Source organism: Lampris incognitus, chromosome 1, assembly GCF_029633865.1.
Source record: "Lampris incognitus isolate fLamInc1 chromosome 1, fLamInc1.hap2, whole genome shotgun sequence".
Taxonomy (NCBI): domain Eukaryota; kingdom Metazoa; phylum Chordata; class Actinopteri; order Lampriformes; family Lampridae; genus Lampris; species Lampris incognitus.
Window position 1 is genome coordinate 51,561,027 of NC_079211.1, and position 24,063 is coordinate 51,585,089.

Consider the following 24,063-nt stretch of genomic DNA (forward strand, 5'->3'; position numbering starts at 1 on the left):
GGTGAGCTGCATGTCTGGTTTGGTGAGCTGCATGGTCCGGTTTGGTGACCTGCATGTCTGGTTTGGTGACCTGCATGGTCCGGTTTGGTGAGCTGCGTGTCCGGTTTTGTGAGCGGCGTGTCCGGTTTGGTGAGCTGCAGCTGTGACTCGAGCAAATCATCCAACAAACTGCAAATGACTCGGTGACTTTTCATAAAGAAAACCCCCAGCTGTAATCCTGTTAACTTTCTTTCCTTCAGAATTAGTTTTGTTTCTGCATTTGTGGCCAGCTGTTGAAACATGATGAGGCGTAGGTTATTTACACGGTGAAATTATTCTCAATGTTTAGTGGTGGCACGGTGGTTAGCACGGTCGCCTCGCAGCACGAAGGTCCTGGGTTCGAACCCCGGGGTAGTCCAACCTTGCGGGTTGTCCCAGGTTGTCCTCTTGTGTGGAGTTTGCATGTTCTCTCTGTGTCTGTGTGGGTTTCCTCCGGGGGCTCCGGATTCGTCCCACAGTCCAGACATGTAGGTCAGGTGAGTCGGCCGTACTAAATTGTCCCGTGAATGTGTGTGTGTCGGCCCTGTGATGGAGACACCCTCTGTCCAGGGTGTCTCCCCACCTGCCGCTCAATGACTGCTGGGATAGGCTCCAGCATCCCCGTGACCCTGAGAGCAGGATAAGCGGCTGGGCTAACGGGTGGATGTTTACTTAATCGATCTGATTATTCAGATTCCCTTTCTGTTCACCCACATCACCTGGAAAATGACCACAGACCGCCCCCACCGCCAGGCTCATGCAGACTGCATGCAAAGAAAAGAGCAGAGAGTATTCTTTATTCATTCAACCTTAATTTACCACTGCATCACAACAGTTACCATAAACCATAAAACCCAGTTCATACAATCCAGGAGAACCTTGTGGGAGCATCTCCTGTCTGCAGCAGGACCACTACGGGGGAAGGTGTACGTTGGGGTGCTGCAGACGGCATGTCTACCCAGAGTACTCGAACACATTAGCACTAACACTGTTAAAGTAGCATCCAGCTAAGCAGAGGTTTAAAGTTCACCACAGCGTGTCCACATCTTAAAACACAGGCTTCACTTCCTGTCAGAATAAAAGTTACACATCAACACGGCCTACATGAGAGCAAACACTGCAGCCCGGAGGACTAAAACTATCACATTGAGGAAAAAACAAAACAAATCACTGCAGAGTTTCAGTGACACTCTACGTCTAGCTAAATCACAGCTGGGATGTGTTCTGGGAAATTCCAGTCAGCCTTTGAGGTATGCAGGTCAAATACTGTTACCATAGTGTGGATGAAAAGTAATGCCAGCAAGACTTGGTGTGGCTGTCCTCTCGTCTGCATGTTCATGTTCTGCACAGGTGGGGTCAGGTGTGCACAGGTGAGGTCAGGTGGGGACAGGTGTGTGCAGGTGTGCACAGGTGTGCAGAGGCGGGGACAGGTGTGCACAGGTGGGGACAGGTATGCACAGGTGGGGACTGGTGTGCAGAGATGGGGACAGGTGTGTGCAGGTGGGGTCAGGTGTGCACAGGTGAGGTCAGGTGTGCACAGGTGTGCAGAGGCGGGGACAGGTTTGCACAGGTGGGGACTGGTGTGCAGAGGTGGGGACAAGTGGGGACATAGTGTGTTTGTGCATGCCCATCTCATTGTGTGCAAGTGTGCATGTGTATGCATGTGTGCGTGTGTGTGTGTGTGTGTGTGTGTGTGTGTGTGTGTGTGTGTGTGTGTGTGTGTGATTAGTTGACCACAGCAGATGAGCACATCTTGTTGATCCCGCACAGATTGGAGCCCTTGTATAAGTAGTAGTAACCCTGTATGAGACAGAGAGGGGGGACAGGTACAGTATGAGTTAAACTTAAATGGTCGGCTTCAAAAGTACAGTAGCAACAGTAGTGTAGGTTCCAAACAACGATGCCATTAGCTTCTGACGCTCCCAGTGCTAAACTTCAATCTCCCGTCTTCCATTTCCACGTAAAAGGAAGTCCATGGACCATGAAGTAAAACTAACTGTTTAATCATCAAAATCAAAAAGGTTCATACATATTTTCACGATTCCTGACTTAAAGAGAGGGGGATAAATAAAGCTGAGCGATAGAGAGAGAGAGAGAGAGAGAGAGAGAGAGAGAGAGAGAGAGAGAGAGAGAGAGAGAGAGAGAGAGAGACACTGGCTCCACTCTCATACTTGGCCTGACTAACCGGATTAGTCTGGATATTTCTTACTAAACTACACTTGACCAGAATGCAATTCTTCCATCTGACGACAATAAAGTCCTATCTTCAAAACAAAAGTCCCCTATACTATGTCATACTAATATCATCTAAAAACGAACTCTACACATGAAATCACTGTCTAATCAATAAACATGAATTATTTCTTAACATTTTATCTCCTGTAAATACTACACTGTATCTCTTTACTATCAGGAATTATCTTATTGAAATCCCATGAACTAAGTGTACAAAATTATTTTCTTATTCATAAGAAATCCTGTAAATGAACTTAAATTCTTTTTATTTATACAAACTATGCATTTATGCACCTACAAGTTGGCTTGACTGGGCTACAACCAAACCACACTCATTTTCCACGGTTGTTCATTTTTGTTCTGAAGTGTTGTATATTTGTATATCCATCCATTATCCAAACTGCTTATCCTGCTCTCAGGGTCGCGGGGACGCTGGAGCCTATCCCAGCAGTCAGTGTGTGTGTATGTGTGTGGTGAATGAAAAGGCACGAGGTCTTTCCTCCTCTCACCTGCTCTCCGTAGTCCTCCCCCCAGCTGTTCTTGATGGCCCAGAATGGAATGCCTTTACCTGCAAGCACAGGAAGAGTCCACTCTTCATGTGTGGGCATGAGACTTAAACGTGAGCTCTGCAGCTGCACGGACATCAGCTCGCAGCAAAACACAGGTACAACATCACAAGAGAGTAACATTTACCAGTGACCGTGGAACCAGAACAGTGGTTCCCAGTATGCTGCCTGGGGGACCAGTCAGCTTCTGCTCAGACTTGGATGCCTGATCGGACCCCCCCCCCATTTGCCGGCTTTATTGATAGCACAGCTTGAGCAGGTTTTGAATTCAGATTCAGAAAATGTAAGGGGGCGTCCGGGTAGCATAGCAGTCTATTCCAACACGGGGATCGCCGGTTCGAATCCCCGTGTTGCCTCCGGCTTGGTCGGGCATCCTTACAGACACAATTGGCCGTGTCTGCGGGTGGGAAGCCGGATGTGGGTATGTGTCCTGGTCGCTGCACTAGCGCCTCCTCTGGTTGGTTGGGGCGCCTGTTCGGGGGGGAGGGGGAACTGGGGGGAATAGCGTGATCCTCCCACGCACTACGTCCCCCTGGTGAAACTCCTCACTGTCAGGTGAAAAGAAGTGGCTGGTGACTCCACATGTATCGAGGGAGGAATGTGGTAGTCTGCAGCCCTCCCCGCATCAGCAGAGGGGGTGGAGCAGAGACTGGGACAGCGCACATACACACACACAACACACACACACACACACACACACATTCACACCTAGGGACAATCGAGTACGGCCGGTTCACCTGACCTACATGTCTTTGGACTGTGGGAGGAAACCGGAGCGGAGACCCGGGAGGAAACCCACTCAGACACGGGGAGAACATGCAAACTCCACACAGAGGACGACCTGGGACGGCCCCCAAGGTTGGACTACCCTGGGGCTCGAACCCAGGATCTTCTTGCTGTGAGGCGACCACGTTAACCACTGCGCCACCGTGCCCACTGAGCACATGTTCTGGTCTATATCACATCTGTGATAGGACCCCCCCACGAGAAAAAAAATCACAAGTATCTGTTGGAAGTGTGTCGTCTTACGTTCTCCGTATCCCACCAGGAGCACAGCATGGTCGATCATCCACGGGTTACAGAAGATCTTCAGAGGGTGAGACACACCCCTCCGGTAGAACTAAGAGAGGCAGATATGAATTATTAGCTCGTGAACCTTTACACAAAACCAACACAAATGTTGGAAGGTGAACATTCGTTGATTAATAATTTCATAAACACAGCTTGTTAGTGGAGAATATGGTCTGAGTCTTAAGCTGCCAGGTGCCATAACTCAGGGGTCTCCAAGCTTCTTTGCACAGCGGACCGGTCTAATAATGACGATATTCTTGTGGGCCTGCCAGCAGGGAGCAGGGGTTGTAATCACGACCGGAGTGTAGGTTAGGTTTATAAGTCAACAGCATAACATTTAAGTAATGAATGGATGGATGGATGGATGTTTCCCTCACGTGAACATGTTAAAAACACTGCAGCTCATAAATGTCACTGAATCAGCAGGAAACCCGCGCTTGTTTCCCTGCAACAAGACGGTCAATATACGCGGGTCATCAATAGCAATAAAGCCATATTTTAGGTACGATTTGTATTTCCTTTTGAAATACAGTCTCAGCCTCTGCTGTCTCTGCGTTATCATCATCGTTAGACCTTTGATCTCCCCAACCTCCCCTGAAGAAATTCTCAAGTGTCATTTGTTTTTTTACTCATGCTAGCTAGCTAGCTATTACCTATTTGATCTGTGTGTTGCTAGGTAGTAGTACTACCTAGTGCGTGTTGCTACTAGCAAGCTAGCTAGCTAGTAGCAACACGCACATCGAGTAGGTAAGTGGGTGAAGACCTCGCGTGCATTGCATTGCTCAGGTTCACCGTCAGCATCCTCATCCTGTTGTGGGCATGACAGAGAATGGTGAGGAAAGGTGCAGCACAGATACACTGTGTCAAGTTCAATGTAATTACTGCACAAATAGTCTACAATGCTACATATTTATTATTCAGGTTTTTTATTTTTTATTTATTTTGCTGAATCTTAACTTTCCGTGTGGCCCGGTAGCAAATGTTTTGCGGCCCAGTGCTGGTCCGTGGCCCGGTGGCTGGGGGACCGCTGCCTTAACTTATTAATTAACCCTTTGAAAACGGACAAGCCGCGGGCGGCCCCCTGCTGGTCACCCGTGGACCTGCAGAGGACCGATGAACTATTTCTTTGCAGATGGAACTATCAAATCGCCTTTGCACTCTGCTTATAAAAATTAGTCACATTTCAAAAAAAAAAAAAAACAGTACATAGTTCAAATAAATTATGGAATGTTAATAAATATTTTGTTAAATTTTCTACATTCAGAATTGTTTTGCATCAATATGTTTTGTGTGTTTATTTAGAAAATTTGATGAAAAAAATGTCGGATTTTTGTATTTTTTTATTTATCAAACAATTTCAATACTTTTATCAGTTATTACGGTTTATTGACTTAATTGTTTGATAAATAAAAGAAAAATAAATTGCGAAGTTTTTGCTCCCAGAGGGAGCAATCCACCATTTTCTGGTTGAGAACCATGGCCTCAGAGTCAGCACCTCCAAATCTGAGGCCATGGTTCTCTACCAGAAAATGGTGGATTGCTCCCTCCGGGTCAGGGAAGAGTTGTTGCCTCAAGTTAAGGAGTTCAAGTATCTCGGGGTCTTGCTCACGAGTGAGGGTAGGATGGAGCAGGAGATTGACAGGTGGATTGGTGCAGCATCAGCAGTAATGCGGACGTTGTACCGGATCGTTGTGGTGAAGAGGGAGCTGAGCCGGAAGGCAAAGCTCTCAATTTACCAGTCAATCTTCGTTCCAACCCTCACCTATGGTCATGAGTTTTGGGTAGTGACCGAAAGGGTGAGATCGTGGATACATGAAATGAGTTTCCTCCATAGGGTGTCTGGGCTCAGCCTTAGAGATAGGGTGAGGAGCTCGGACATCTGGAGGGAGCTCAGAGTAGAGCCGCTGCTCCTTCCCGTTGAAAGGAGCCAGTTGAGATGGTTCGGACATCTGATCAGGATGCCTCCTGGGCGCCTTCCTTTGGAGGTTTTCGGGGAACATCCAAATGGGAGGAGACCCCGGGGTAGACCCAGAACTCGCTGGAGGGACTACATGTCCAATCTGGCCTGGGAACACCTTGGGATCCCCCAGGAGGAGCTGGAGGGCGTTGCTGGGGAGAGGGACATCTGGAGTGCCCTACTTAGCTTGCTGCCACCGCTACCCAACCCCGGAGAAGTGAATGATGATGAGATGAGATGACTTACATAACCTTGTAGTTTTGGTTGTACAGCTTTTTGGGATATGAAGTATTTGAAAATACTCCAAGAAATGACATCAGTGTACACAGAAATACCAATGTAGGCACTGGTGGACCATTTCCACTGTAGAGTTCACACGGTTAAAAACACGCAAGTGTTGCAACTGACACACACTTCCATCAAACTGACATGACCACGGCTTCATTTCTAAGTGGATTGTGTGTCATTTACCTGCATGGCGAAGGCATTCAGGGCCACAGACACGGGTCCATTCTTAGCCAGCCAAGCAGAAATTTCTGAATGAAAGACAATCAAGATCAGTCCAATCAAAAGATCCTATTGCTGTATTACAAACCTCTTGTCCATTCCAAACACCTAAATGCGGGAGCTTTTATAAACCTGAGGATATGCTGGAATAAGGGTTGAACAAATGCTACAGATATCCTCGACACTCATGCTGCTTTTATGTATTTTGGGCTGATGAGCAGAATTGGGGACAAAACTGGCAAACCTTTGACAGAAACTAGTGCCGTCTTACTGAATACACCTTCAAAACTGACCCAAGTCGGGCGACCCTGAGGGTGGGAAGCCGGATGTGGGTGTGTGTCCTGGTCGCTGTACTAGTGCCTCCTCTGTTCGGTAGGGGTGCCTGTTCTGGCGGGAGGGGGAACTGGGGGGGAATAGCATGGTAGTCTACGTCCCCCTGAGGAAACTCCTCACTGTCAGGGGAAAATAAATGGCTGGCGACTCCACATGTATCGGAGGAGGCATGTGGTAGTCAGCAGCCCTCCCCGGATTGGCAGAGGGGGTGGAGCAGCGACCGGGACGGCTCGGAAGAGTGGAGTAACTGGTCGAATACAATTGGGGAGACAAAGGGGGGAAAAAATCCCCCCAAAAAAACTAAACCAAAAGACATTTCTTTTTTTGGGGGGGGGGGTTCCTCGCTTTTTTTCCCAATCGTACCCAGCCAATTACCCCACTCTTCCGAGCCGTCCTGGTCACTGCTCCACCCCCTCTGCTGATCCAGGGAGGGCTGTGGACTACCACATGCCTCCTCCGATACATGTGGAGTTGCCAGCTGCCAATTCCCCCCCAAACAGGCTGACCAGGGGAGGCGCTAGTGCAGCGATCAGGACACATACCCACATCCAGCTTCCCACCCACAGACATGGCCAATTGTGTTTGCAGGGACGCCCGACCAAGCCGGGGGTAACACGGGGATTCGAACCGGCGAGCCCCGTGTTGTTAGGCAACGGAATAGACCACCACGCCACCTGGACGGCCGATATAATACAGTTCAATGGAAAGCAGAGGAAGTGTCTGTTCTGTTTGCAAACCAGTGATTTCGCGGTCAGGTCAGTACATACATGGCACACAGTTGTTCTGCTCACGGTTACAAAACGGGCCCTCTGCAGCCGTCGTTTTTATGACAGCTTCTGCTAAACAATGCAACAACTTTTCATTTGCTCTTGTATATTCTCTCTCTGCACACGCCTACCGTTCTCGTCTTTGGACAGCTCCATGGAGGTGTTGATGTAGGCGGCGACCTTCCCGCTGGCGAAGCCACAGCGCTGCTTGTGACCGGCGTAGGAGTAGTCGCTCTCTGTCTCCAGGCCTCCTGAGCCACACACAGTGCAAAACCACATCACCAACACAGTTCGAGATGTACGCAAGTTCGATAATCCTCTCTCGGAGGATTAACTACGTTTTGAAGTATCGATTACACACAAGTAGACTACGACATAAATGCGCTGAATGTGGCCATTTTTCACGATCGTACAGCAGGGTGGCTGGATAGCGAGGGAGACGGATGGGTTAGAAATGCTGTCTTGCGTTTGCAAATACTAACAGTGCTAAGTAGTGTGTTAAGCAATCAAGACTGCACACTGTCATCCACTTCCGGTGTGGGAAGATGGCGGCGTAAATTCACGTTTGCAGCGGCCTCACCCAGTACCGTCCATGCAGTGTCTTTGGCCATGTCTAAGTTTTGTCTTCGTTTCGATGGCTGGGAGAGCTGGCGCCGGATCGGCTGAGGGAGCCTGGTCTGCTGCGTCTTGTGGGCCCAGGGACCACGGCCCTGCCTGGAGCTGTGCCCGAAGCGGTAACACCAAGGGCGGTCTGACAGGACCCAGAAGCGGGGCTGGCTAAGCTAACTGCTAGCCCATGCAGACCGGCAGTTCTGATAACACCGAGGGCGGTCTGACAGGACCCGGAAGCGGGGCTGGCGAAGCTAACTGCGAGCCCATGCAAACCGGCAGTTCTGATAACACCGAGGGCGGTCTGACAGGACCAAGAAGCGGGGCTGGCTAAGCTAACTGCTAGCCTATGCAGACCGGCAGATCCGACAGTCACCCTGGCTGGCGTTCGTTCTCCTGGACAGGGATTTAGATTAGATACATGTGTTTGGATATGTGTGTAATTAGTTGCAGTACAAATCAAATGAAATGAAACTCTCTCAGCGTTTTAAACCTGTCCATCCGTTCCGTTCTTACCCAGCTTCTCAATAGCTTCATATGCGTTCGATGGCAGCCCGCCTCCGCAGGCATGGTCCACTCTGTCACAGTCCACCAACTCTGTAAGGACACACCGCCAAACGTACGTCATGTGTTTACCATTGATAACGCAGGGCGGGTGCTCTCGTCACATCCCGATTTCAAACGACCCCACCAACTGTGTGCTTCTACTCCACCTTGTTCAGAAAGTGACAGTAAGGTCCCGTTTTTCAGGAACCACTGGCCTTCGATGTTGCCTATGACAGAGAACGCCCAGCAAGACCCGCACATGCCCTGCAGAAGAAGCACACATATACACACACACACACACACACACACACACACACACACACACACACACACACCATGGCTTTAGTATCAAAGCAAGACCGTAGCTCATTAACGTGGCTTCTAGCACCAGTGTCCTTGTTTTCTACCTGGTTCTTAACAGCACTGACAGCTCCATGCTCCCTCCAGTCCCAGCTGGCGGGGGCGGGGCCACGGGCCAGAGCAGCTGGTTTCATTGGTCGATGGAGAGTCCACTGGCTCAAGAGGGGGTTCAGGTATGTAGAACGAAACTCTTCCTCTGGAGGGAGAGAGAAAGAGAGAGAGAGACAGACAGAGGGAGAGTTTGAGTTTCAACAACACTTTAATAAAAATCACAAGAAAATTACAACACAAAGACCAACATGGTCAGTAACATCAGATTCACAGACAGAGGGAGAGAGACAGACAGACAGACAGAGAGAAAGAGAGAGAGATCATAATCGTTGTTGTTGCTGTTATTATTATAATCATTGTTGTGTTGTGTTGTTTTTACAAGCTTTGGCAATATGTACACAAACGTATGTCATGCCAATAAAGCACATATTGAATTGAATTGAATTGAGAGAGAGACAGACAGAGGGAGAGAGAGAAAGAGAGAGACAGAGCGAGACAGAGAGAGAGAGAGAGACACAGGGAAAGAGAGAGAGACAGGGAAAGAGAGAGAGACAGGGAAAGAGAGACAGAGGGAGAGAGAGACAGAGGGAGAGAGAGACAGACAGAGGGAGAGAGACCATTTTAGCTCCTAACCTATAAATAACCTCATGTGCTCCAACCTGAGAATCACTAATGTTATATGATTGTATTATATGATATTTTTTGCAAAACAATTTAAACTCTCGTGTGGAAGGACCAGTAGGGTGAACATATCAGCAGAACCACACTGTGTGGACCATTAAAAACTCGTGTGGAAGGACCAGTAGGGTGAACATATCAGCAGAACCACACCGTGTGGACCATTAAAAACTCGTGTGGAAGGACCAGTAGGGTGAACATATCAGCAGAACCACACCGTGTGGACCATTAAAAACTCATGTGGAGGTCCGCGGTGGTGTAGCGGTCTAAGCATCGGCTCTGTGTCGATGCAGTTGCCCACTGGGGACTGGGGTTCGCGCCCCGGTCTCGTCAGATCCGACTATGGCCGGACTCGACGAAGCAGCGATCATCAGCAACGCTGTCTTCGGGAGGGGGGCGGAGTCGGCTTGTGTTCGTCACGTGATGCGTCTCTGTGTGTGTCGGAAAAACAGTGGTTCGGCCTGGAGTCGCCTTGTCACGGAAGTGGGGAGGGGGTCTCCTTCGAGACTGCCGGCCGGAGAGACGCAGTTGGCGAACGCATACAGTGCGAGGGTGGGTGTTTGAATTAAAATAGGGATCGATTGGCCACTAAATTGGGAGAAAAAAGGGAAAAATCAGAAATAAATTTATAAAAAAAAAAAAAAACTCATGTGGAAGGACCAGTAGGGTGAACATATCAGTAGAACCACACCATGTGGGCCATTTTAGAGTTCCAGATTTGTTGGGAGGTTCATTGCAGCATAAGACAATGAATCAACATGGAGAGCCGCCGCCATGTGAATACAGCAGAGACCTGCTCAGTTTGGCTGAAAACACTATTTCCCACGCCAACATGCAGACAGGCAGAGACATACTACCCACCAGTGAGGTCGCTGAACTTGGTGACCCCGTACTCAGCGGACCCCTGATCCATTGACTGTATCTTCTCCGCCGTCTTCAGGTTCTCGTGGAAGATCTGCAGGCGGCGATCCGCTTCTGCAAGGGTAACAGCTCAAATGAACACATGAAATAATGAATTCCCATACGGCAGGGATAGGCAACATGGTCCAGAAAGGTCCGGTGTGGGTGCAGGTCTTTGTTCCAACCAAGCACTTCCACACCTGATTGTATAGATCAACCAATAGTCTCCTCAGGACCTTGATTTGTAGACTCAGGTGTGAAACTCCTTGGTTGGAACAAAGACCTGCACCCACATCAGACCTTTCTGGACCATGTTGCCCATCCCTGCCGTACAGCGTGACAGATCATGGCCTGTTTCCTGACGTGTTTGCCTATCTGGGGAGGGCTACAGACTACCACATGCCTCCTCCCATACATGTGGAGTCACCAGCCGTTTTTTTTCACCCGACATTGAAGAGTTTCCCCAGGGGGACGTAGCACGTGGGAGGATCACGCTATTCCCCCCAGTTCCCCCTACCTCCTGAACAGGCGCCCCGACCGACCAGAGGAGGTGCTAGTGCAGTGACCAGGACACATCTGGCTTCCCACACACAGATTCAGCCAATTGTGTCTGTTGGGACACAATTGGGGATTCGAACTGGGATTCGAACCGGCCCTCGTGTTGGTAGGCAACAGAATAGACCGCTACACTACCCGGATGCCCCCATGCCATGGGAGCTTTAATGAGCACAGTGAGTCAGGACCTTGGTTTAACGTCTCATCTGAAGGACAGCATCTCCTACAGCACAGCGTTCCTGTCACTGCACTGGGATTTGTTGTTATTCTTTATTAGGACCAGAGGGAAGACTGCCCCCTACTGGCCCACCAACACCACTTCCAGCAGCAACTCAGTTTTCCCGGGAGGTCTCCCATCCAAGTACTAACCAAGGCCACACCTGCTTAGCTTCTGTCATTTGGCAGAGCCAGGGCACATGTTCAACATAACACCGAACCAACAGAAGATTTATTCCAATTGCCCCACACTTTTCTATTTAGAGCAGGGGTCCCTAATAGGCGGCCCGCGGGCCACGTCCGGCCCATGATGGGTTGATTTATGGTCCGCCAGAATTTTTGGAGAAATGCCAGAAGGAAGATTTTTTTTTATTTCCCTACCAAAAAAAAATAATAATTTCTTAGTAAAAGTAAGACTAGTAATATATCGAAAAATAGATGTTTAAATTATAATACCTGCAAAACAAACTAACGAACAACATGCTGCTGGAGGTTGAGTGGCCCGTGGTTTTAAAAGTGGCCCTAAAAGTGGCCCGCTATGAAAAGTAATTGGGGACCCCTGATTTAGAGCACTGCAGTCAAGTGTACTACTTACTAACTTTGGCATCTAAAAACTATTGATCACTTCTTGAAATCGTTTAACTATTATCTGCTTTTTATTTAAAAAAGAAAAAAGAAAAAAAAGACTCCTCTACTTGTGTCCATTTGTTTCTTGGTTATAAGGATCTGGGTAAAAATCCAAAACATGATGAGGAACGGTCTCAACATTATATTATATACCTCAAACCTGCCATCTGCAATGTTGTGGGCATGTGTATTTTATGTTATGTCCCAACCATGTCCATTCTTTCTCTACTGACAGCCCAGAAACAATGATTTTTAACCCTTATCACAGCAAACACATTCTCTGCTCCAGTCTAAACTTTACAAATGACTGGCAAGTCTGCAGTCATTACTCACATCCACACCTCATAAGGAACCCGGTCGCTCTGCTAGACGCCACATCAAATTATACCAGAATCAATTTGGGAATCAAAAATGGAAAAATTTCCTTTTTTATTTGGGGGAGGGGATTTTTCCCCCTTTTTCTCCCCAATTGTAATTGGCCAATTACCCCACTCTACCAAGCTGTCACGGTCGCTGCTCCACCCCCTCTGCCGACCCGGGTAGGGCTGCAGACTACCACATGTCTCCTCCCATACATGTGGAGTCACCAGCCGCTTCTTTTCACCTGACAGTGAGGAGTTTCACCAGATGTAGCACGTGGGAGGATGACGCTATTCCCCCCATTCCCCCCTGGAGCCCCGACTGACCAGAGGAGGTGCTGGTGCAGCAACCAGGACACATACCCACATCCGGCTTCCTACCCGCAGACACGGCCAATTTTGTCTGTAGGGACGCCCGACCAAGCCGGAGGTAACACGGGGATTCAAACCGGCAGTCCCCGTGTTGGTAGGCAACGGAATAGACCGCTACGCCACCCAGATGCCCCAACGAAAAACTGAAAATTTTTCAAATCCATATCTCTGTTCTTCAATGGCTGTTGACATGCAGCCAAGGGCCCGGGCTGGACTCGAACTCAGGCCGCTGCGGTAAGGACTCAGCCTTGTGTGGTACCGCGCCACCAGGGGCGCCCCAGGCTTTTAACTGAGCTGACTCGGGGGATAAACAGGTTGTCTCTACGCATGACTAGCTGATAGTACAGACGTGGGCCGTTGTGTCCTCGTGTGTGTTTGTGTGACAGCCACTCACCCTCCTGGCTGCTGTACACCTTGTTGTACTTCACCATGAACTCTTTGAACTGGCCCAGCAGCTGTGCAGACGCCTGCTGGACAGAAACACAAACACACAAGAGTCCACGAGGCAAAAGGTCGCAGCAGATGTGGCTTGTCTGCTTATGCAACAACTGAACCCTTTCACTGCAGATGTGCAAACAAGGTGCTGTCATCGAACTCATAACATCCCCATTACCTCCAGAGGCTGGCCGGCTGACGGATGTAGATCCTCCACCTTGTTCGTCTCCCTGGGCCGGGGCTCCTCTGAAGACAGGGACACGGGGAAAAGTGGATAAATGTCAGGTTGTGCTGCACGCCTGTACAAATGTGTCAACATCCAACCATATGATGACCAACACAACCCTGCCGGTTTAAATTATCATATAAATGTAAATATGATTTCTATATTGTCGACGCTAGCCCGTGCAGACCGGCAGTCCCGATAACACCGAGGGTGGTCTGGCGGCGGTCTCGCCTGGCGTTGATTGTGGTGTTTTTAGTGTCATCGTGTGGCGTGCGAGGAGGTGTGTCGAAGGTGTGTGACTGGGAGAGCCGGCGTTGGATCGGCTGGGGGAGTCTGGTCTGCCGCGTCCTGTGGGCCCAGGGACCACAGCCCCTGCCTGGAGCTTCACTCGTACAGGAAGCACCAAGCGCAGTGTGACAGGACACGGAAGCGGGGCAGGCTAAGCTAACTGCTAGCCCATTACTTTAGTTTAGATATACGTGTTAGTTAGTATGTGTGTTCTTGTAGTTTTTGGATGTGTTTTTGTCTTTGTGTTGCACTGCTGACATGAAACGACAAATAAAGTGTTCCTGATCCCTCCTGATCCTGGTCAGGGAATGCTGTTGCCCAGTCACCGGTATGTTGACAACGGGCAGTTTTAAAACCCAGAACCGTAAAGCTTTGACAAAAAGATCAACATGGAACACCACACTGCCCTCCACAGACTGACCTGTAGCCTGGCACTTCTGTTTCAGCAGCGTCGAGGTGCCCTGCCATGGAATGTCCCACACCTCAAACAAACACACCTCCCTCTGGTACACACACACACACACACACACACACACACACACACACACACACACACACACACACACACACACACACACACGTGAACAGAGATATTCCCGTCATTCCGTGTACAAAACAGACGTCCTTCTCATTAAAGTAATCTGTATTTAAACCAGATCTGAGCTGTGAGTTAAATGACCCTGGTTGTGAGTTAAACAACATTAGTTGTGAGTTAAACGACCCTGGTTGTGAGTTAAACGACCCTGGTTGTGAGATAAATGACCCTGGTTGTGAGTTAAATAACATTGATTGTGAGTTAAATGACCCTGGTTGTGAGTTAAACAACACTGGTTGTGAGTTAAATGACCCTGGTTGTGAGTTAAACAACACTGGTTGTAAGTTAAACGACCCTGGTTGAGAGTTAAACGACCCTGGTTGTGAGTTAAACGACCCTGGTTGTGAGTTAAACGACCCTGGTTGTGAGTTAAATGACCCTGGTTGTGAGTTAAACAACACTGGTTGTGAGTTAAATGACCCTGGTTGTGAGTTAAACAACACTGGTTGTGAGTTAAGCAACCCTGGTTGTGCAGGCCAGAATGAGTCCAACCTCAGCCAGATGAGGGCGGTGTTACGTTACAACACTTGGAAAAGCATATTCTTACATGCTTAAGGGCAATTTTCTACAAAGTCATCAGAGCACAAAAAACAATTAGTTCCTTTATGTGTGTGGGTGTGTGTGTGTGGGTGTGTGAGAGAGAGATCTGTCTTTGCAATTGCAACCATTTGTGTTAATCTTGCGTGTCTGCATGAGGAAGGGCATGTGTGTGTGTGTGTGTTAGAGGGGGTCACTCAAAGTCAAATCCAAGTCACAAGATCAGATGACTGGTGGAACCATGTAGGGCTGAACAAATGGGACTACATAGAACCTATTCATGGATCGATAAATCCTCAGCCACGCTCACTCTCTCTCTCACACACACACACACACACACACACACACACACATGCTTACTGCAAACCCACCTTTAGTTGATGCGGCTCAGGATAGAAGTCACAGGTTCGAAGCATGGCAGACTTCTTGCACTGTGTGTTGCTCATCTCCACTGTGATGGTGTAGCGGATACCCTTCACCAACTGCAACACACACACACAAGTTGAAGAGCTTTTATTGTACCAACATGAATCTGCATCCCCTTTTAGGTCACTTGCCCAGGCCTGATGCGGAAGCGGGGTAGGCTAAGCTAACTGCTAGCCCATGCAGACCAGCAGTTCCGATAGCACCAAGGGCGGTCTGGCAGCGGCTTCACCCAGCTTTGACTGTGTTTTTGGTGTTGTTGTGTGGAGTGAGGGGGGGGGGTGTCGAAGGTGTCTGGGAGAGCTGGCATTGGATCGGCTGGGGGAGCCTGGTCTTGCCCATCCGGTGGGCCCAGGGACCACGGCCCTGACCGGAGCTGTGCCTGAGGAGGAAAGACCGAGGGTGGTGTCTGACTGGGAGAGCTGGGGTTGGATCGGCTGGGAGAGCTTGGTCTGCTGCATCCTGTGGGCCCTGGGACCACGGCCCTGCCTGGAGCTGTGCCAAAGGAGGAAACACCGAGGACGGTCTGACAGGACGTGGCAACAGGGAAGGCTAAGCTAACTGCTAGCCCATGCAGATGGGCAGTTCCGACAGTCATCCTGGCGTTCCCTCTCTTGGACAGTGAATTTTTTTATTTTTGGGGGGGGTGGGGTGGGGGTGGGGGGTTGATATGTTGGATACATGTGCTTTTGTAGTTTCTGTAGTTTTTTGTAGTTTAGATGTGTGTTCTTGCAGTTTGGATATGTTTTTGTCTCCGTGTTGAGGCTGGGGGAAATTATATTTCGTTTCATTTCATATACGCAAGTGCACGAAATGAAACGACATATAAACGTTCCTGATTCCTGATTTGATTCCTGATTCTGGGTCTGCTCCAGTCTTCAGACTTGAACAGAAGAAAACTTCACAGGTCTATTTCATAAGACCGGTGCGTAGGTGAGGGACAAGCAGACAGAAGTTGCAATAATACACTCCTGTTTCGGTGCTGGACCTTCATCAGACAAATGGTTCGATGTGAGAAGCCATCTTAAAGAGAGGGTGGCTGTAAGCCTGCAACCAACCACATCCCCCACATGCACCAGGAAGGCATCAATGCCAAACACAAACTTCCTATATGAGAGTCTACAATATCAACATGGATCTAGAAAAGTAAAACACTGTAGTAACAATCATAAATGTACCCAAAAATATTCAGATTAAATGGGTAGATTACTATAAAATGAATGCTTAAAGCCCCAAAGCCCCAACTGAATTCTCAAAAGGATATATTCCCAAACATTCCAGGTTGCATTCGTAGATGAACCTGTAAGGATACAGTTATATCTACTACTACTATTACTTTCGGCCGCTCCCGTTAGGGGTCGCCACAGTGGATCATCACTTTCCATCTCTTCCTGTCCTCTGCATCTTCCTCTGTCACACCAGCCACCTGCATGTCCTCCCTCACCACATCGATACACCTCCTCTTTGGCCTTCCTCTTCTCTGGCAGCTCCATATTCAGCATCCTTCTCCCAATATACCCAGCATCTCTCCTCCAAATGTCCAAACCATCTCAAGCTTGCCTCTCTTGCTTTGTCTCCAAACCGTCCAACCTGAGCGGTCCCTCTAACATACTCGTTCCTAATCCTGTCCTTCTTCATCAATCCCAATGAAAATCTTATCATCTTTACCTCTGCCACCTCAAGCTCCACCTCCTGTCTTTTCATCAGTGCCACTGTCTCCAAACCATACAACATAGCTGGTCTCACCACCATCTTGTAAACCTTCCCTTTGACTCTTGCTGGTTCATTCCTCTTCTCTCCAGTGCATACCTCCACCTCTCCAGGCTCTCCTCCACCTGCACCCTACCCTCACTACAGATCACAATGTCATCCACCAACATCATAGTCCACAGAGACTCCTGCCTGATCTTGTCCGTCAACCTGTCCATCACCATTGCAAACAAGAAAGGGCTCAGAGCCGATCCTTGATGTAATCCCACCTCCACCTTGAACCCATCTGTCATTCCAACCACACACCTCACCACTGTCACACTGCCCTCATATCCTGCACCACCCCTACATACTTCTCTACAACTCCCGACTTCCTCATACAATACCACACCTCCTCTTTCAGGACCCTGTCGTATGCTTCCTTTAAATCCACAAAGACACAATGTAACTCCTTCTGGCCTTCTCTATACTTCTCCATCAACATTCTCAAAGCAAACATCACATCTGTGGTGCTCTTTCATGGCATGAAACCATACTGCTGCTCGCTGATCATCACCTCTCCTCTTAACCTAGCTTCTATTACTCTTTCCCATATCTTCATGGTGTGGCTGATCAACTTTATACCTCTGTAGTTGCTACAGTTCTGCACATCACCCTTGTTCTTGAAAATTGGTACCAGTATGCTTCTTCTCCACTCCTCAGGCATCCTCTCACTTTCCACTTTAACTAGATTGTTAAACAATCTAGTTAAAAACCCCACTGCCATCTCTCCTAAACACCTCCATGCCTCCACAGGTATGTCATCAGGACCAACTGCCTTTCCACTCTTCATCCTCTTCATAGCTGTCCTCACTTCATCCTTGATAATCCACCACACTTCCTGATTCACTATCCCCACATCATCCAACTTTCTCTCTCTCATTTTCCTTATTCATCAGCTCCTCAGAGTACTCCTTCCACCTTCTCAACACACTGTCCTCACTTGTCAGCACATTTCCATCTCTATCCTTCATCGTCCTAACCTGCTGCACATCTTTCTCAGCTCGGTCCCTCTGTCTAGCCAATCGGTACGAGTCCTTTTCTCCTTCCTTAGTGTCCAACCTGTCATACAACTCACCATACACCTTTTCCTTTGCCACCTCTCTCTTTACTTTACGCTGCATCTCCTTGTACTCCTGTCTACTTTCTTCATCTCTCTTACTATCCCACTTCTTCTTTGCCAACCTCTTCCTCTGTATAATTTGCTGAACTTCCTCATTCCACCACCAAGTCTCCTTGTCTTCCTTCTTCTGTCCTGATGACACACCAAGTACCTTCCTAGCTGTCTCCCTCACTATTTCTGCAGTGGTTGCCCAGCCACCCGGCAACTCTTCACTACCACCCAGTGCCTGTCTTAACTCCTCCCTGAACTCCACACAACAGTCTTCCTTCTTCAACTTCCACCATTTGATCCTTGGCTCTGCCTTCACTTTCTTCCTCTTCTTGGTATCCAAAGTCATCCTACGGACCACCATCCAATGCTGCCTAGCTACCTTCTCCCCTGTCACCACCTTGCAGTCTCCAATCCCTTTTAGATCGCGCCTCATACATACGATATAGTCCACCTGTGTGCACTTTCCTCCACTCTTGTACGTCACCCTGTGTTCCTCCCTCTTCTTGAAATATGTGTTCACCACAGCCATTTCCATCCTTTTTCACAAAATCCACCACCATCTGTCCTTCCACATTCCTCTCCTTAGCACCATACCTGCCTATCACCTCTTCATCACCTCTGTTCCCTTCACCAACATGCCCATTGAAGTCCACTCCAATCACTAATCTCTCTCCTCCTTGGGTACCCTCTCCACCACTTCGTCCAGCTCACTCCAGAAAGGGATACAATTACATGGCAAACGAAAAATTAGTATCAATAAAGAGAACGCTTCGTGATAAAAACAATACTCACACAATTCCAATGGGTAAACAGTATATCAATGTGTACAGATGTTAAGTAACAATAATCAAATCTATCTCTGCCCTATCGAGACTGCATACATTAAATTAAGTAGGTACTTGTAAATAGATTCTACAGGCTGCAAGTGAAGTGCAGCCAAAAAATGCACATATTTAGCAGGTTACATTTGTGGTGGAACTTAACAACCTTGGTAAATTAACCTGATAATTATGTATGTATTCAAGTGTATCCAGGACTGTCTGGAGCTGGACAAGGCACCCCCTTGGATGATTCTTTAGTAAAAAGGATCATATACGCTGTCCCTGTGGCTTACATTGCATTACACAGTTCAAGAAGAAGCACATCCATCTATTCATCCATCCATTATCCAAACCACTTATCCTGTTCTCAGGGTCGCAGGGATGCTGGAGCCTATCCCAGCAGTCATTGGGCGGCAGGCAGGGAGACACCCTGGACAGGCCGCCAGTCCATCACAGGACATTAATCATGAAATATTACTCAATAAAATGGAAAGGTATGGTAACAGAAGGCAACAGGCCACAATTTTTACAAATAAGCGACTATATATCAACATTCATAGCTACTACTTGTTGAGTCCCACAGGGGTCAGCATTAGGCCCGAAATGGTTTATTTTGTACATAAATTACATATGTATGGTATCAACGATACTGAAATTTGTTTTATTTATGGATGACACTGATGACTCCTCATTGTAAAAGATAGGGGTCTAGTCTTATTGGTCTTAATTACTGCCCAGCACACTTCAAACATGGCGCCCGAGTGAACATCCTTCCTGGAGAGATGCTTTGGTATTGCTCAGTTTATATAACAAATAATGACGGCAGTGTCTGATGAATCTGTTTTAACACATTAGTCCCTCTCATAGTCACTTGCTTTTTTTCTTTCTTTCTCTCATGTGTTTTCAATGTTTTTATTTCTCTTTTTTCTCTTATTGTTCATAGTAGTTGAGTTTGTATTGTGCAGCACAACTTGCATTGGATGTGACCTATACAGTACACTGGGAATTGAGTTTGTATAGTAGCTGAATTAACTTAAGAGTAGGTGAGAGGGGGTAGGAAAAAATAAGTGTGTACTTCCTCCTGCTGCTTTTACAACACGTAACAAATAATCTGATGCATACGAAGATTTGTTCACTGAGTTTGATGTGTGGATTTGTTGATCGCATCAGATTATTGGCAATGGATTATAAATCATCATCATCATCATATAGATCACGTGTGTGGATGCACAAATGATGGTGCTGTAGATGGGATATGTTTTTCCCATGTGGAAATGAGAGAAGTGATTAGTCTTCATCGTGTTATTGTGCATTATTATAAATGTTATTGTTACTGGGCGGCATGGTGGCGCAGTGGTTAGCACGGTCGCCTCGCAGCAAGAAGGTCCTGGGTTTGAGCCCCGGGGTCGTCCCGGGTCGTCCTCTGTGTGGAGTTTGCATGTTCTCCCTGTGTCTGTGTGGGTTTCCTCCGGGTGCTCCGGTTTCCTCCCACAGTCCAAAGACATGTAGGTCAGGTGAATCGGCCGTACTAAATTGCCCCTAGGTATGAATGTGTGTGTGTGTCGGCCCTGGGTGATGGCCTGGCGGCCTGTCCAAGGTGTCTCCCCACCTGCCGCCCAATGACTGCTGGGATAGGCTCCAGCATCCCGCGACCCTGAGAGCAGGATACGTGGCTTGGATAATGGGATGGATGGTGTTATTGCACCGTGCACAACTCCTGCGATGGTAGTTGCAGTTGGGAAGAGGGTGCAAGCATGTCTGTGTTACTGGACAGGATTTGTCTCCTCTTGTGGTCAATACTGGCATGGACCAAGGGCTCCGTTATGTTCTTCCTCTTTTTATTTACAAACGGAGGTGGATCTTCAAAAGTGGAAGGAAGTTCAGGGTCAGACTTTAAGCTATGCCAGTGTTTTTTTTAAGCTAATCTTACCGCAGTAGAGTGGACAGAGTGTTGAGTGATACACATAATAGAGAATGTCTTTTGTTTTTGTAGCACTCTTTTTAAGTAAATCAGGGCACGTCTTCTTCAGGGCCAACTCATATGCTTGATTAATCCACTTTATTTTTGTCATTGTATAGGTTACAATGACATGTGTTCTCTGCATGTAACCCATCCTATTGTATAGGAGCAGTGGGCAGCTGCAGTTCAAGATAAATACCCAGTTGAGATATTAATGCATTACATATGTTAGTATGTCTGTTAAGAAACTAACTGTCACCAAAATTAACATTTTAACAACTTTAATACTATTTTTCAAACAATTTAAAATAGCCGCTGTCCAACGCCTGTAAATACTGCAGCACCTCGGTGGTAGTCATGGTGCGTCTGTAATGGCGTCTGTAACCAGACATGTTGGACGTAATCACAAATCACGTGTGGACTATTTCTCTGCACTGGAGGGCGCTAGTGTACTTTTAGGGCAGAGTAACGAACTTCACGAAGGAAATGACGCGATCAACACACGTCATAAATAGTCACATGACGCACACGATGACGCGCAAATTACAAGGGTGGGCCAGAATGGGGGGATTCAGGAGTCCCCGAGAGGAAGGAAGGTGTGGGGATGAGTCAGAATGACAAAACAAGCGAGAAACAAGGAAATTCTTTTGGCAGAACAGGTGCGAGAACTTACAGTTAAGTGATGAGGAAGTGGTGAAACGGGGGGGATTTGAGTTAATAATCAGATTTAACGAAGATAATGGCGTTCACTGTATGAGCCCAGTGAGGTTGACTACGATGTGAACGACCAAGACGGTCAGTGGATTGTCAAAGTTTAATAACGTTGTGGGGGAGAAAAAAAGGATACAGACCTGCCGCTCCCCGAATTCCCCTAAAAATATATATAATTGCATTAAAACGAGTTTTAGACCAATTGCACAAAAAAGTTATAAGATCTATCTAAAACGACCATAACTGCAGTTCCAGTTCGTCTTTCCACTGCCTTGCTCAGGGGCACAGGCAGGAGTATTAACCCTAACATGCATGTCTTTTGGATGGTGGGAGGATACCGGAGCACCCGGAGGAAACCCACCTCGGACACGGGGAGAACAAGCAAACTCCACACAGAGGACGACCTGGGATGACCCCCAAGGTTGGACAACCCCGGGGTTCGAACCCACAACCTTCTTGCTGTGAGGCGACAGCGCTCACCACCGGGCCAGTATAAAGCCTTATGACGTCAAGAGTTAGAAGGAGGATATCCGGCAAATCGTTAAGACAAGAATGTTTTTTTCAATGAAGTCAGTTCAGTACCTGAAGTAGGCTGGCAGGGTCTGGAGCAGTGGTTCTCAACCTTTTTGGGGTCCTGGACCCCCTGCGTATTTTTGATCTACCCTGAGGACCCCTCCACCTGATCTTGGGGGAGGGGGGTTGCAATTTGATAGAAACAGTAGAAACTGCATTTTAAATTGCATTATAGCATTTATTCACTCTTTGGGGCAAAAATAAGAGCTTTCAGTTGTAACTTAGATATAGTTAACAAAACAGAACTCTTATGCAGTAACTTTCAGATATATGTAACAACACAGAATATGTATTCAGTAACTTTCAGATATATGTAACAAAACAGAATTTTTATGCAGTAACTTTTAATAATGCAAACGGGAGCGAGATCTCTTATTAAAATACAATAAATTACACTTGTGAAACAGATGTAATTAGAGAAAAAAGTCCTGTTACCCTTTATAGTTTAGGTAGCTAAAGGTCTCAGTCACATTTGAGTAAAATAATCCTATTTCTATAAATGTCATAGGATCTTTTTTTTTTAAAAGATATTTTATTTTCACGGACCCCTTGCAATTACACCACGGACCACTAGGGGTCCGCGGACCCCCGATTGAGAAACACTGGTCTGGAGAACGGGCTTCATAAGTGATCCACAAACTATGACAACTGGGACCCTGGGCCACAATGGGACGGCCTGGAGGGTTGTTGCGTGATTTGTGTGCTTTGGGCAAAGGGTATTGAACCTGGGCTGCAGCGATGAAAGGACCTGGCCGGCCTGCGCCTTGAAAAGAACCCAGAGTCCATTCTCGGACGTGTGGACGCCCAATGAGCCACATGGGCATCACGGGCGCGTGCACGCGTGTCGCGCACTCCGACAGGCCAGAACGTGCTGGTGTGCTGACGCAGGTCATTTAACTGGACCCTACGTCAGTAGGCTGTACAAAATGGCAAGATATTATTATAAAAACACCACAAAACAAAAAGTGGGTGAAACGAGACGACGCCTCATTGCCATGCCCCCCCCCCCATCACCCACCGGGCGAAACGGGGCAGTTTACCTGTTTCGACGCAGAGATAAATTTGCTGACTCTGCGGACGTGCATGGCGTTTGAACCCAGGTTGTAGCGATCCTCCGCGAACTTGAGGGCCCTCTTCAAGCCCGGGTCCGACTCGCGTAGCTGGACGGGGGAGCCGGGGGCTCCGAACGGCGGCCGGTCCAGGTCTTCACCCGAGCCCGGCGCCGAGCCCACGGCGGCCAGGGCCAGGCAGAGGAGCGCAGCGCGCGCACCAAATCGGCTGTCAGTCATGCTTGGACGGCCGTATTCGCTCGGGAAGGGGGACGAGGTCGAGACTCCGGCGCGCTTATAAAAGCCGAGATGTTTGTTTACCCGGATGACAGATGACGTCCAGCGGCAAACGAGCGGTTACACAACAGCCGGCCTCCGCAATGTTGCCAAACAAACAAGGCTGAGGCGACCGGGGGGAGGAGCCACAGAGGATCGGCGGGGGCGGGGCTATGTTCAAGAGCAGGACGCCGTTCCTGTATGCTGCACACGGTTGCTCGTAAAGCGCAGCAGAAGCAGAATCGTGTTTATCGACCATGTAAAGGTGTCGTGGCTCTCTCGGCGTGCTAAACATAGAATAACAACACTACAGCACAACAATCTTGAGGCAAGGATTGACCATATACAGGCGAAATAAGAGGCGATAAAGCGCAGTGGTGCAGAGAACATGCTGAAACAGGGGCGACACGGTGGCGCAGCAAGAAGGCCTCTGGGGGGGGGGGTCGTCCCGGGTCATCCTCTGCGTGGGTTTCCTTCGGGGGCTTCCTCCCACAGTCCAAAGACATGTTGGTCAGGTGACTCGGCTGTGATAAATTGTCCCTAGGTATGAATGTGTGTGGGAGTGTGCGTTTGTCGCGG

At 48.2% G+C, this 24,063-nt stretch overlaps 1 protein-coding gene across 2 annotated transcripts; it reads right to left on the bottom strand.

Annotated features, from left to right (window-relative positions):
• Positions 1-1,684: 1,684 nt before the first annotated feature.
• Positions 1,685-23,586, bottom strand: ctsf (cathepsin F). Of its 2 annotated transcripts, none has more exons than XM_056280915.1 (14): positions 23,200-23,586; positions 15,180-15,290; positions 14,098-14,179; positions 13,341-13,408; positions 13,122-13,194; positions 10,560-10,673; positions 9,017-9,165; positions 8,777-8,873; positions 8,580-8,660; positions 7,586-7,705; positions 6,319-6,383; positions 3,849-3,939; positions 2,763-2,821; positions 1,685-1,818 (listed from the first exon to the last, which is right to left on the bottom strand). In XM_056280915.1, exons 1-14 carry the CDS (start codon positions 23,446-23,448, stop codon positions 1,744-1,746), a joined length of 1,434 nt encoding a protein of 477 aa, XP_056136890.1. In that variant the 5' UTR covers positions 23,449-23,586; the 3' UTR covers positions 1,685-1,743. The 2 variants fall into 2 exon arrangements, with proteins under 2 accessions (XP_056136890.1, XP_056136882.1); XM_056280907.1 differs by having other exon boundaries at positions 13,122-13,197.
• Positions 23,587-24,063: the final 477 nt, after the last annotated feature.